At 38.9% G+C, this 14190-nt stretch overlaps 2 protein-coding genes across 4 annotated transcripts in view; both read left to right on the forward strand.

Annotated features, from left to right (window-relative positions):
• The first annotated feature begins 697 nt into the window (after nt 1–697).
• On the forward strand, nt 698–8061 carry LOC118408738 (galactose-3-O-sulfotransferase 3-like). 3 transcript variants are annotated; one of them, XM_035809595.1, is made up of 8 exons: nt 698–767; nt 1975–2072; nt 2464–2562; nt 3145–3243; nt 3908–4017; nt 4750–4920; nt 5545–5652; nt 6604–8061. In XM_035809595.1, exons 2-8 carry the CDS (start codon nt 1995–1997, stop codon nt 7484–7486), a joined length of 1548 nt encoding a protein of 515 aa, XP_035665488.1. In that variant the 5' UTR covers nt 698–767; nt 1975–1994; the 3' UTR covers nt 7487–8061. The 3 variants fall into 3 exon arrangements, with proteins under 3 accessions (XP_035665488.1, XP_035665489.1, XP_035665487.1); XM_035809594.1 differs by lacking the exon at nt 698–767 and adding an exon at nt 889–1676; XM_035809596.1 differs by lacking the exons at nt 698–767; nt 3145–3243 and adding an exon at nt 887–1676.
• Nucleotides 8062–13025: 4964 nt separating this feature from the next.
• Nucleotides 13026–14190, forward strand: part of LOC118408719 (low-density lipoprotein receptor-related protein 1-like) — a 2385-nt gene continuing 1220 nt past the window's right edge. The window contains exon 1 of the mRNA XM_035809571.1: nt 13026–14130. Coding sequence (XP_035665464.1) covers nt 13152–14130 — 979 coding nt within the window. The 5' untranslated portion in view covers nt 13026–13151. The remainder of the gene's footprint in view (nt 14131–14190) is intronic.

Genomic DNA, 14190 nt, shown 5'->3' on the forward strand with positions numbered 1-14190 from the left:
AATTACTTTAAAAGTTAGATGGCTGTATAGTTTTTTTCTCACGAACAAGCCTGCAAACTAAAATTTGGAGTTGTACAGATTCAACGAAGGCCATTGAGGCCACCTTGCGATTGGCATAAAGTTTGCAGCTACACTGTCTGCACTGTTGTTTTGAACTTCTAGGAGGCAGTTTTGATCCAGCTGACTCCGATACTACAGCGAAGGAGTGCTTTTGTATACATAAGACTTGTGCGGCATTGTAAGTCTTTTTGGAAATACGTATGCGTTTCCAGAATAATAAGAACTAATACGAGAAATCCTTAGATGAGAAAGAAGAAATATACAAGTTTTCTGATTTTGTAGGGGTTTAACAAATGAATTAAATGATAACTAAATGATATTATAAGAATTCAGTATAAATTGGATGTCTTTTTACTGAACCGTATCTACTAAACAAGTCATACAAAATACTTAGAAACCCCTGTGATAGTTAAACCCATGTCAATCAATTATGACACACGCTAAAATATATATACCATCAGAACACACTCACTGTAGCAAATATTAGAAAACAATAACCCGCCTAGCACCTCATGCGCCGTAACGTTAGATACGTCTGTCAATGACCTCACCATATGTGGATTAACAGGTTTTCTCTGTTATTAGTCACCATTAGTGAACACACGCAGTGTGCGGGTCAAAGGTTCAGATTTCGCCTGGAGGTAATAAGAACAAGAATGGTATACATTCAAGGTCTCGCTGATCGTCACCAGTAGACAGTACAAAATGTATGTTTGATTTCATTATTTTCTCATAACATTAATTAACAACTTATATGTAATAATTAAGTGTTTTGTTTTGAGTTTTGTAAGGACGCCCCCTTCATAATCAAGAATTTTTGGGTACTAATTCCTAGCATGCCTTATTGTTGTAACCTTGTAGGCTCATCGGGTGAAAAGAAGTAGTTACAGCTGGTGACGTCATTGGGCAGAACGTTAAAAAGTGACCCATTATTTAAGAAAAGCCACACCATGATGACGTTAAAGAAGCATAGCGCAAGCACCGTACTTATTCAAATGAGTAGGGATTATTTACGATATAAGCGGGTTTAAACCATTAATGTTCAATGGCTGCACCCGGGGCAAATTATCACATGGTGTCATACGACAATTTGCCCCAGGTGCGATACCTTGTTACCTTGATAAACGAAATGTACCAGTTTTTTGTATATTACACTACACAAGCTTTAAAACAGTGTGATTTAGTCGCACCAAGGACGCTTTTAACGGGCGCAGTTCAAAAAATGATCGTAAAGTGCTGGTTGTGAAGAGTCTTATGTTGGAAAGCAGCCAGACTAGTAGATAAACAAAGCCACCTACTCATATTTCGTCCAAAATATCTTTAAATTAATAAAATAACCATTTTCATTCATAGAAAAAGGCAAAACGAGTATAGTTAATAACATAACATAACATCAAATGCATGTATTACTCTTGCTGACGTCACGATATTTATCTTAACGGTTTTTGACGTCATGACTATTAAATGTCCTTGACGTCACAAAGGTCATGAAACTTAAACACAAGGACACCAGACAAATGTCACTTCCTGTAAGATAAGCTTAACAATTGTTTGTGAGGTTATTTTGTAAGAGGATATATTTTTCAAACTGGCTTCAACTACCGAATCACAATCAGGTTAGTAAAAAGTTACTTTATGCTTTTTGTAGTATTTACATACAAGCAGGGTCAATTTGTCTTCAATGTGACATAACATGTACAACTCAAATGCCATGGCTATACTGAATGCATTCTGTCACTCTACAATATTTCTTTGTTTGTGTGTAACTGTGTTTCTTCAATTATTAAAATAACTGAAGAAACACAGTTACACACAAACAAAATACACACAATTATGGTGTAAAAATAATAAATTTTGCGAAAACATATCTTTCTTACAAACATTTTGTTCCTTTTTTTTTGTTCCTATTTTCAGTTCAGTTCTAAAACTTCAGTATGCAGCCAACCAAATCAATTGCCGTCATGTGTCTCGTCTATTTGTCAGTGTCAGCATTGTACCAATTCTATCTCAAGGTATGTACATTCTAAATCCTCTTCTTCGATTGCACAATAATTGTTCTATTTTTCACTCGATTAAATAGGACTGCATATTCCGAAGACTATGACATATCAAGAAAAGTTGAATGTACTGTAGAACAGTAAGAGGTAATTGCGTACTAGACAACACGGGGAAGACACAAAAATCTAAAACATGCATCTGGATCTGTCCTTAAAATACAAGTAACATAAGGGTAACATCTAAAATTTTATGTTTTGCTGTCACTATTCATTTTTGTTAAAATGTACTCAAGAATGATTTGCTATGTATTCTAAGGTATTTATAATGATTTAAAAAAACTTCATATCTCCACCCGTTTTGATAAGTCTATCAAATATATTGCCGTTAACATTTTCTTCCTTCAAGGACAACGATTGGGTCACTTCGAGACCACGCCCTAAGCCTGCTGTGTTCCAAAGGACCATGACGATCACACAGAATGTAAATGTAAAGAATAGCAAACAGGTATCGTGATTTTTTTTTCTTCTGACTCAAATTTTATACGATGTTGCCTTATGACTACGGTGTAGACAACTTTACTTTGACTTTGACCCGACTAAAATCACGCTCGTAGCTAGCAGACGGTCATACCGTCCCGTCATTGTTTTTAATCGAAAACCAGTCATATGGACGTTCTTTTTTCATTGGCCTTTGCTGACGAAAATACCCATAACGTTTGAAAACTCAAGTCGGCGGACCTAAACTAGTGGACCCCCAACTGGTAGCTTGTATATGCATTAAGTCATTTTGTGACGTCTTTCTGACGTCATTGCTGTTGCCATTGACTACAAAAGTCATAACAGACATCATTATTCTATCTAAACTTACTGTGACATTGTCGTAAAGTATAATATAACTTGAAGTTTTCTGAATACCCTTTTTTCATTGTTCCTGCCAATACAATTACATAAACTAGATGACGTCATAATGACATCAAAGCTCATACAATTCTCATACTTTACTTGTATATCGTTAATTTTAACTTTTTCTCGTAGAATTTTAACAGCTCATCACAATGTATCGTCGTTTGTATTCTCTTTCTTCAAGCACATGGATTTGGTCATTTCAAGGCCACGACCTAAGCCTGGGGTATTCCAAAAAACCATGACGATTACCAAGAATTCTACCTTTAAAATCAATGTAAAGGTATCGTAATTTTTTTTTTTTACTTGAATGTTATACAAATGCTTCTCTTTGACATTGGGGTTCTGGTTTATTCACATTGACTATAGCCTGGCTAAAATCGCGCTCCTAGCGGCTGACCCTACAGTCTCAGGGATGGGGGTCATTTACCGCATCCAGTAGGAGATTATGTAAACACAGACCTACTTTGCCTCTATTTATACTCACTTTATAAGCACCTCCATTCGTCAGCATAAAATGGATACTCTGTGTTGTAAGAATACATTGCCAACTTGTACCCTTGAGCTTTGTCTGGACGCAAAGCACACACTCGAAAAAAAGTTTTAGCTGATCTCGCAGACTTTCATCAGGTGTATGATTTGCTGCGCGATGACGTCAGAAGTGAATCAAAGGTTGTGAAAAGAAGGACCTTTATGAAACAGATTATGAAAGACGGACTGGCATTGACCGAATATTTACAGTGTGTGTTTTCTTTGTGTTTTAACAAAGCTCAATTTGTACAACGTTTGTACAATTTGTACAATTAATTTGTGAATATATTCCTATAGTTTTTTGTAGCTTAACTTTGTAATAATGACCAAAATATGACTGCAGAATAGAAATAGTAATTGTATATCCAGTAAGGCTTCTAGATCCAAGTATGATAATATGTTTTGCCTTCACCCAGAATGTGTCGAATTCATTGGTTGTCGGGAAGCCTTCTTTAAAAAGTACTGATCAACGTGTTGGATCCTGCACCAACGTGTCTGAATCTAACAACAGGAACAAGTTATCAAGGTACCGTTATTGCATAACAGAGAGTCTACACTCTACTAACGCGCTACACTGACTAAATCGGCCTTATTTTCTCACTATCACATCTATTTTACCACTGGTGTACCACTGAAGATACGGCAGGCTACCAGTGCCTATCACTGACAGTTACAAATTGCTATTGTCAGTGAACAGTTTATTCACCATTTACCATTAAACTAATACTAACCGAAATCTTGAAATCCGTACATGTGTGTTCGAGTGATTTTGTTTGTCTGAATGACGTAGATATTATATGTGTGACTTTGGTTAAAGTGAAGTAATCATATCCTGACTGATAATATCCTACGTTTAGGATAGCCTTTCAGGGCTCGAAATTCATTTTGGAATTAGGTGCTTAAAAAAATTGGGTGTTTGGGTGCACCACTTAAATTCAAGTAGAATGTCAGAAAAACCTAATAACAAAAGATAGTTATATGCTATCAAATTCTTAAACAAGTACCATGACAGAAATTTATATTATCTTTCTAACCCTTAGATGCCAAGAATGTGTTGTATACTAGTACACTTTGATTTCTTTACGTACATAAACCAAAGAAAATATTTGGATGCACCCTGTGCACCCACAGAAAACAATTAGGTGCACAGCTCCAATTTTGGGTGCACCTGGGTGCATATGCACCAAGTATTTTGGGCCCTGCCTTTCGAGACATTGCAATCAATTTTACATCATTTTTAATTTCTTTTTTTCCATAGCAAAGAAATCTGTGATCAGCCTCACACTAATGTAGCCTTCCTGAAGGTTCACAAATGCGGCTCTACTACAGTAGCGAACCTGATGTTTCGGTTTGGTGACAAACACAACTTGATTGTTGCTCTGCCGCCGAAGAGGGACCGCCCCACCATAGGCAGGTTGGGAACAATAAAGTAAGTAACCGACTGCCAAGCACCTTTGACCCTTTGCTGACGTCACACATCCGGTCTTGATGTGTGGATTAGGCTCAGGATCATTTCTTTTGATAAGGATAAGAGGACTTATCGAAAGCTTGTTGGTAAGCGCTTTATTTGGTGTAAGGATATAAGGTTTCAAAATTGTTACATAACCAAGAATAACATTGGGTATGCTGATCTCATGATGCTAATAGGAACAAATACTATCACAGTCTTCACTCAAGTTATTAAATTTTTATACTCATGGCCCTCGTTTTTGGTGCAAGCTCAATCGCTAGGTTATAACGTGACTGCTGGTATCGGAATGTTGTATGTGATACACTTTTCTGTCTGTTTTTTGGTGCTTTTTTATATTTGTATATGCATTACCTGTATGCGTATCGATTAACATTTGAATATATTTCATTCCCGAGTCGCAATGCATTATTGTCAATACAGTCAAATATTGAATACAATAAAGTTACAGTATACTCTCATTTATACTGTTTGAGTTTGTTTACTAAGACATACAAAAAAGAGATATGTTTTGTTATAGTTTAGCTAATATACATACAGAATAAATGTCTAAATTTATTCGTGTCCAAACGTTGTTGTGTATAGAGACAGTGACTATAAGCATCCACCTGGCGGAAAGCGGTGGAACATCTTCGCCCACCACGCTATGTACGATAGGACACGCTTTCACCAACTCATGGCTCCTGATACACGGTATGTGTGGTACAGGTTAAAGGCCACGAATGTAGTCTCGCATTAGAATAAATACAAAACATGTAAGGAAAGGACTGTCAAAATTCACCTACTTAAGGTTTAGTCGGTGCTAAACTCACATTGGCAGCAAAGTCTAAATTGTATGTCTAGAAAGTTTTGATCATCTCCATACGGTGTAAAGTTCAACACCGCAGCCAAACGAACTTTGGTGACCTTTTGACCTTCCAGGGTTGACATCAATACAAAGAAATTACACATATACTAGACTGTCCAGGACAAACCTTACATGGCTCAAAACCTACCTTTGTTGCAAAATCAAATAGCCAGAACTCATATAATTTCCAGCTCTAAAATGCCAACATTTCCCAAGATATAGGCTTATTAGACTTACTTTTGCAAGTTATATCTTTGCCATTAAAATCCTCGTTCTGCCCAAGTCTGTACTGGTGGCCTTTTACCTATGTAAGAAGACTTCCACGGTGAAACACTTTGGTTGAGTGCCTAAACTTCCCAACCCTGTGTCTGAATTCTGACTTTTTGGGGTAAAAGGCAACCAACAAATTTAGTAATGATGCTAATGGTGCTACCATAACAAACGAGCTACAATTAAAAAAAAAAATCTTTCAGATAATATAAGTCATTGTGGTAGAAATTATAAAGCTAAAACAGCGGTAGAATGATCAAGGAAACTTTCGGCACTATTGTTTCCAGACCGTCTTACATATGAAATACTCGATAGACTCCCACGGTGCTGTAATACACCGTATGACTATGGCTGACTGAATCTGACATACCGAATTTTATATCATTGTAATGGTCATTATATTGGATTTTTAGTAATGTAAAATGCATTTTATTAAGTATTTAGGGAGATATAATCAACTCAAATCAGAAACACAAATAATTTTTTAAGCATTTTATGCCCACATTTTCTTGACCTTTGTTTTCAAGGTATGTCACCATTCTACGAGAACCCTTAGGACGGCTCCAGTCTGCCTTCAAGTACTTTCATCTGCAACGGTATTTTCCAGGACTTGAAAAAGAAACTCGGCGTGGAATGCCTCCTGTTGTAACGTACCTTACCAGACCAGAGTACTGGGATCCACGATACCGGCCACCCAGAAGGTCAGAAAACAAGGAACATTTCTGCTTCAGAAACTGCATGGCTCGAGATTTGGGTCTCAAAGAGAAAGATTATGACAACAAGATTGCTGTACAAAAGTTCGTAAAAGACATAGAAAACGATTTCTCAACGGTGCTGATCTTACAACATCTGGAAGAGTCTTTAGTTTTACTCAAACGACGGATGTGTTGGACGTTTCACGACATTCTCTACACGTATGGACGATCTTCGAGAAAGCAACGCTACAATCGGAAGGTGCCCATCACAGCGGCTATGACTGACAGGTTTTACAAGCACAACAACGCCGATGTCATGTTGTACACTCGTTTTAACGACTTGCTCCAACAAGATATCAAGAGAGAAGGTGACGATTTTCTACGAGAGGTGAAATACTTCAAGCGCGTTAACAACGATGTGAAGCGCTATTGCCGTTCTAAGAAAAGGAAAGGGCAAGGGAAAATGGTCATTACTAGAAGCAGATGGAATGACGCTTTCTCTGTTGACAGCACATTTTGTGGACGTTATGGAAAGGGTCGAAAATATTGGCATCCAAGACTACAATCAGCGTATCATTCGAAATCAGCAAATGAAATTAATATACATTATATACATGATCAAGGAGTGTGGATTATGTGGTGGGAAAAGATAAGCAATGAATTGAGCCTCCACCAGGTCTACGTAGGTATGAATCATAGAGTGGTGAGAAGGTGAATTTTCGGATAGAGTCAGACTTATAGCTTACAACTGACCGGTCAAAGCCTACTGTGGCGCACTCCCTTGAGACACTATCCTTCATAAAGTAAGGGTCAGGTAGGCAAAGGAGTGGATGAAAAGGCAATACCAGAGAATGGACAGGCATAGCAGTCACTGCAAAACCAAGAAAACAGAATGCCAAGACGATATTCTATTGTGCTCTAATTTTTAAATACTAAGGATTAGATGATATGAGATGAGATAGCCAGCGCTGTTCGTCTAATAAAGAGAGAGCAATGTATTATTTAAGCTTTCCCGAGCAAAATATGCCTAGCGTATACAACGATAAATTACTTTCACATATACACATAGGCATCTCTATACAACAATAAATGGAACATTTATAGCTAAATGATACTGGATATAAGGTTATAGCCCTATAGTGTTCTGCCTAAGTCTTGTAAAAGTAAAACAACGTCTACACTGATAGTGAATAGAGTTATTTAGACCAAGTAGTTGAATTCTTAGTTCCTTAGTGTACTACTTTAATCGATCAACTTTATCCAATGATAAAGAAATGGTTTGAATAGCAACTTCTGCACTTCTTGCAATCTTTCTTAAACTTGGCCTCCTTTTTTTTAACCAGTTTAACACAAAGAGGCCTATGCCTTCTTACCTTCACCCCATGTTGTCACAGCCAGCGCTAGAAGCGTCCCAAACACAGTCAACAGGTGGTTAAAACATGCCATTTTCCCCGCGGAGTTCGTCTTGTTTGTGGCTCAGGGTATAAAAAGTGATCCGGCTCGTCAGACGACTCTTTGGTGTCGTCTTTCAACCGTTCCGGGTCAACAGTTCACTACTAAACGTAAATGTTTCGTTGTATATTTTATAGGGGTTACGTCCGTAAAATGATATTTTTACAAATAGTAATAGTAGTTACGGAAGCTCCTGGAATGCTAAGAGCATGATTTGCACAGGGTACTCTAGTGGCGGAGCGAACGCGTGCCAGGAAGAAAGCTTTTTAAGCGGCAGTCCCTTGGTGACTTTCCCATCCGAAGGACCTCCTTACATAGTCGGGTTGATCAGCCGTGGTACGGGCTGTGCGCGTCCTGGAAAACCGGGGATGAGCACTCGGGTGTCTACATACCTGGACTGGATTCGCGACACCATAGACGAAGCTTAAAACTGCCCAACTGTTTTTCTGAATTTTTTTATGTGTGTGTGTTTCCTTCTTTGTATGAAATTGGAAATGTTTATTAGACGTATATAGGGAATAAATACTGTAGCACAGAGTACTGTCTACGCGTGGGGAAAAGATTACCTGTACATAGCGCTATTCGGCATGTGAAGAGAATTTTAAAACGTGGTACAGGTGGTATTTTAAGCCTGACCCGAAAGTAGAAATATAATCTAGCACTATCATATAATGGTACATTTTAACGTCTGGTTTGCGTGTACAGATTCAAAATATATTGGTACATTTTAACGCCTGGTTTCCGTGTACAAATATCATATACCAGTATATCATTCTGAAGCACTATATGGTACTTTCCAATGCCTGGTCTGTGTTAGAAATATTATATAGCATTATAGTACATTGTATAATCCGGGCCTGTAGGCGAGTAGAAATATCATTTACGGTATGTCGATGAAGGTTAGACATTCAGGTCATCATAAGATATACTAAAATAGCAATTAATCAACGACCTTCGTTTTAAAAATCATATCCAGTTGCTTGAGTATTTGCGTTTAGGGTCATTTATTGAAAGAAACAAAAAAAAAGATTTTGGTTGCGTGAATAAAGGGCAAATAAAGGGTCCAGACAAAATTAGATCCCAAGAATCGGTCGAATCTACGGTTCGTAGTCGAACAAGGTTCAGGAATTTGTCTAGATTCTCTCAGAAACACTCCATGTCTGCCATGATGCACAATTTTTCGATCAACTGAAATTGTCTAGAGGCCATTTCGTACAGTGCCCCCATCCCCACCTGACTACCATGACGTCAAAACTTGTCCGACAGGTTCAAGCGTCCTGACAGAAGCCCTTTGCAATTTGTTTAACTTCATAACCTTCTTGACCTTTTCTTGAATTTTTTTCTTCTACAAATGGTTGACCAGATTGGTGTCTGGTGTCTGGATATGTAGGGTATAACGTTTGTTCAACCTTGTAAAGGATTAGAGACCTCCATGAGACCATATTACCACAGCCTTCTTCCGAACATGTCACTTCGATATGATAACTTTGCACCTGCTAAGCAATTAGTAGAGAAAAGAGACACATGGTACACTTCAAGTCAGATTTCTAATGTCTTGCAATACTGGGAATGAGGGAATGACCCATGAACAGGAAGAATGTGGTAAAATAAAGAATAAACAAACAAACAAACAATCGGAAGATCCAGTAACTCCTGGGAGGACCCTTATTTCTTGACATTAGCCACGCCCCTCTCTTATTTTTGTTCTACAGTCAAAGTGTGAAGCCCATATCACTAATTACATGAATTCCAAATTGATATATTTGCAACTCAGAATTTAACCGTTAGCAAAGGACACGAACACATGGTGACCTTGCTGTTCTGATTCTTGATCCCGCAAGTGTGAACCCCCTAAAAGGAGGAAATTTAGTAGTCACGTACCCCTCCCCCCTCATTTCTGCCAGTCCGATTCTTTTCATGTTTTTCAAGGTGATAACCGACCGGCGTTAGAGTGTTTTGTTTCCGCTCGCCAATTATTATTTCCATCCATTTGCATATCCGTACGTACGTACAATATTAAACAAAATGCCATTTATGCTTAGATATCTAAATTTATTTAAAGCCAGTTCCGTACATGCCGACATCAGCACTTTTGTTTTTTGCAATCTCCAGTTTTCCTTTACAAACTTCTCTTAGGGAGCTACGAGCACACCGCTCCCCCTGTCTTTAGACATCGGTACTGCAGTACACTGTATAGAGATTCGTCGTGGTGTCAAATCTTTTATTCAAAAAGTTTATTATGTTCATCAGGTACTTTTCTGCCTGAAAAAAAAAGCCACATGTAAAATAAAAATTGCAATCCTACTGCAGAAAATAAGAACCACTGGACTCATTTTAAATTCCACTTGATTTACATCACAATGCATTGTACATGTTTTATCATATCAGTATGCATGTCTTTGTTAGGTATAAAAATAAAAATTTACAAAAAAAGAATTAAAAAATAAGAAATATTTAATTGTCCTGATTTGTGATATAGTGATTCTATTATGGCAACACTTTTGAACTCCATCAAAAACAAAATTCGAAGCAATTCGAAGCATTAACTAAAGATAAAAATGGTGAGACTGCGCAACATTCACTCTCTATGACCAAAAGAGAACTGAGGTTGATAATACCGCATGACCCGAAAAGGTAGTCGTGGAACCAACCAGACTAATTCGTGGAACCAACCAGACTATTATAGAGAATGACTTGGCGAACATTCTTTCATACATAAGGTTCAATCATTACGTTAAGAATAATGTAAAAAGCTACATGTGACACTGTCTGTTTTATCATAAAAAGAATTCCAAAAATTAAGAAATAGTGCACTTTGTGTTTTCCAAACAAGTATCAAGTACATGTATGGAGGCAATCTAATGAAAGATTAACGGGTCGCACTTTTATCATCTCTTCATTCAAGTGAAACCTCGCTGAACACGCTATGAAGTTTCCCGGTGACTGGTACTGCCTGTCATGCTGACGTCATGTTTAGTATGTCTTACAAAGAAGTTTATTTGCAAGTTCGTGCCCCAGGGCTAATTGCAAGTACATGGTATACACATAGTAGATATACAAGTGACAATGGACAGTTATAAACAGTATTCTACACCAATACTAGAGTGTTGGCTATTTCTATACAGGTTGGGTTCTTTATTTTTTAGAAGCAGAGGGAGACGAAAAGCCCCACATTTTCTAGAATTTGTGAGTTCTGCGATTTCAAGAGAAAAGTGGCTAAATGTTCGTCTGTCAATGTGGGGAAGTTGGGATAAGTCTTTGTGGCTTCTCTAAACAGACTGATTCTTTCTGTTTGGTTGAATGGACATTTGGAAATAAAATGTTTTCGTCTCCCACTGCTTTAGATGTACAATATTTAGAAATTGTTTCACACACTGGTAATCTCTTATATCCCCCTCTTTCTAGTTCAAGGCGATGAGCGTTTATTCTGACTTTGCTTATTGTGGAGCGCCGCTTAAAATCAACTAGTTCTAATAAGTACTTCTCTCTAGCGTATACAGATTTACAAGTTCTGTAGAACCTCAGCTTACCGGTTTCTATACTTATATTTACAGCTGTTGGTCCACACCCTACATAATGCAGTAGTTCAGGTGCAAAAGTGTACTTGAAAACAAGCTCCAGTCTGCATGATATGAACACTTTTAGGTATCAAATGATGTCTAAAATATCGTATTTACTATCAAGGTTTACCGGTACCTAGTACCGTCTGTCATGCTGAAGTCACTGTTACTATGTCTTCCAACTGTTGGTCCACAACCTGAAAAGTACAGTGGTGTGTAGTTCAGGTGCAAAAGTGTACTTGCAAACAAGCTCTAGTCTGCATGCTATAAAGACTATATGGTATTAAGAAACTATGTCTAAAATACTGTATTTACTATCAAGGTTTACCGGTACCTAGTACTGTCTGTCATGCTGACGTCATGTTTAGTATGTTTTCCAGCTATTGGTCTACACCCTGCCAGTACAGTAGTTCAGGTGCAAAAGTGTACTTGCAAACAAGCTCTAGTCTGCATGATATAAAGACTATTTGGTATCAAACCACTCGTGCTCATGGCTCAAAAAGTGGAGCTAGCGAAAGTTTCTTGTTCAAGGGGCGGCTGAGAAACACATCCTGAGCCGAGCATTGCTGACCTCGTAGTGGCAGCGGAGGTTCCTAATCTAAGCCACGTGTGGTCAGGGTTCCAGGCAGCTAATTACTCAATTCCGCGCTCAAATGTATCCAATGAAAACTATTTTGTCTCAACCATGTCTAGAATACGGTATTTACTTTTGCCAATTTGATCATGACCAAGGAAGACCATCTAGGAAGAGAACAGAGACTAGATTATTTAAACCTCCAGTTTCTGTGCCAGATATCTACTGGGTCATTAAATATCTGATTGGTGTTGTCATGTCAACAGGACAAGTCAATAACACATTGAACGAGAATCTTCCACACAATTCAGTGTTGGCCTTTGGGGAAACTGAATATCAAGTTTTCTTTTGGTCCACAATATGGTGAGGTAAAAGATAAATACTAAATTATTGATAGGGTTTCCTTACATTGCCACGTACCCTACGGGCTAGGTACCCGTCTGTGCGATCTCCAGTAATTCATAAAATCAGCTATGTGCAGAGTCCCGCACGAATACAACAGCACTAATTATTTTGGCATTGCACGTCACTGTGGCAGGGTAGGCCAAATACGAGGCATTCTATCGTCATGACTGGCAGAAAACGGCCCAAAATACTGACTAATTCATAACTTCAGATCCCGCTGTCACTCATCTGACGGGGAAAACATGCTAACTAACTTTGCCTATTCGTAAAGCTGAGTATGCAGAGACGGTATACGCCAACGTCTAAATATTTTTGGACCGCACGCCATTGTCCTAATACAACATCGGTACGCGGAATGCTACTGTCATTCTTCATCCCAAAATCCAATCATGGCGACCGGCTTGCTTCTGTTTGTATGCCTGCTGTCCATCGAGCATGCCTCCCTCACTCGTGCTGCCAACATAACCGTAGAGTGCCCGTCCTCTACCTTCGCATGCAAGACGACTGACGACTGCGTCGACCTTAGCGAGCGGTGTGACGGGTTCCGGTCCCATTGTCCGGACGGTTCCGATGAAGAGTGCACGACTCCGGACTGTGTGTCCCCAGACGTTTTCAGCTGTGATATTGACGACCGCTGCTTCTCTCTCTCCCGAGTGTGTAACGGAGTAGAAAACTGTCCCGACGGCTCCGATGAGGTAGATTGCATGTTAAAAGAGTGTCCCTTACCAGGCTATTTCAAGTGTGTAGGTAGTGCCACTTGTTTCCCACCAGTGTGGCAATGTGACGGGTGGGATGATTGTGAAGACGGCTCAGATGAGAAAGATTGCACTAGCAAAGAGTGCTACAACGCCTACGATCTCAAGTGTGAAAGTAGTGGAGTATGTTTCTCTCCATTGAAGCAATGTGACGGTTTTGACGATTGTGCAGACGGTTCAGATGAGGAAAACTGCACCAGCATTGAGTGTCCCTCGCCCGAGGATTTTAAGTGTGAAAGTAGTGGTATTTGTGTCCCTCCATGGAAGCAATGTAACGGGTTGGATAATTGTATTGACGGTTCAGATGAGAAAAATTGTACAAGCAAAGAGTGCCCCTCTCCCGGGTATTTCAAGTGTGAAAGTAGTGGTATTTGTGTAGCACCACATTGGCAATGTGACGGTGTGGCTGATTGTCTAGACGGTTCAGATGAGGAAAATTGTACCAGCATTGAATGTCCCTCTCCCGAGTATTTCAAGTGTGAAAGTAGTGGTATTTGTTTTCCTCCATGGAAGCAATGTAACGGGTTGGATAATTGTATTGACGGTTCAGATGAGAAAAATTGTACAAGCAAAGAGTGCCCCTCTCCCGGGTATTTCAACTGTGAAAGTAGTGGTATTTGTGTAGCACCACATTGGCAATGTGACGGTGAAGATGATGTTCAGACGGTTCAGA

This window comes from Branchiostoma floridae, unplaced genomic scaffold (genome assembly GCF_000003815.2).
Source record: "Branchiostoma floridae strain S238N-H82 unplaced genomic scaffold, Bfl_VNyyK Sc7u5tJ_377, whole genome shotgun sequence".
NCBI lineage: Eukaryota > Metazoa > Chordata > Leptocardii > Amphioxiformes > Branchiostomatidae > Branchiostoma > Branchiostoma floridae.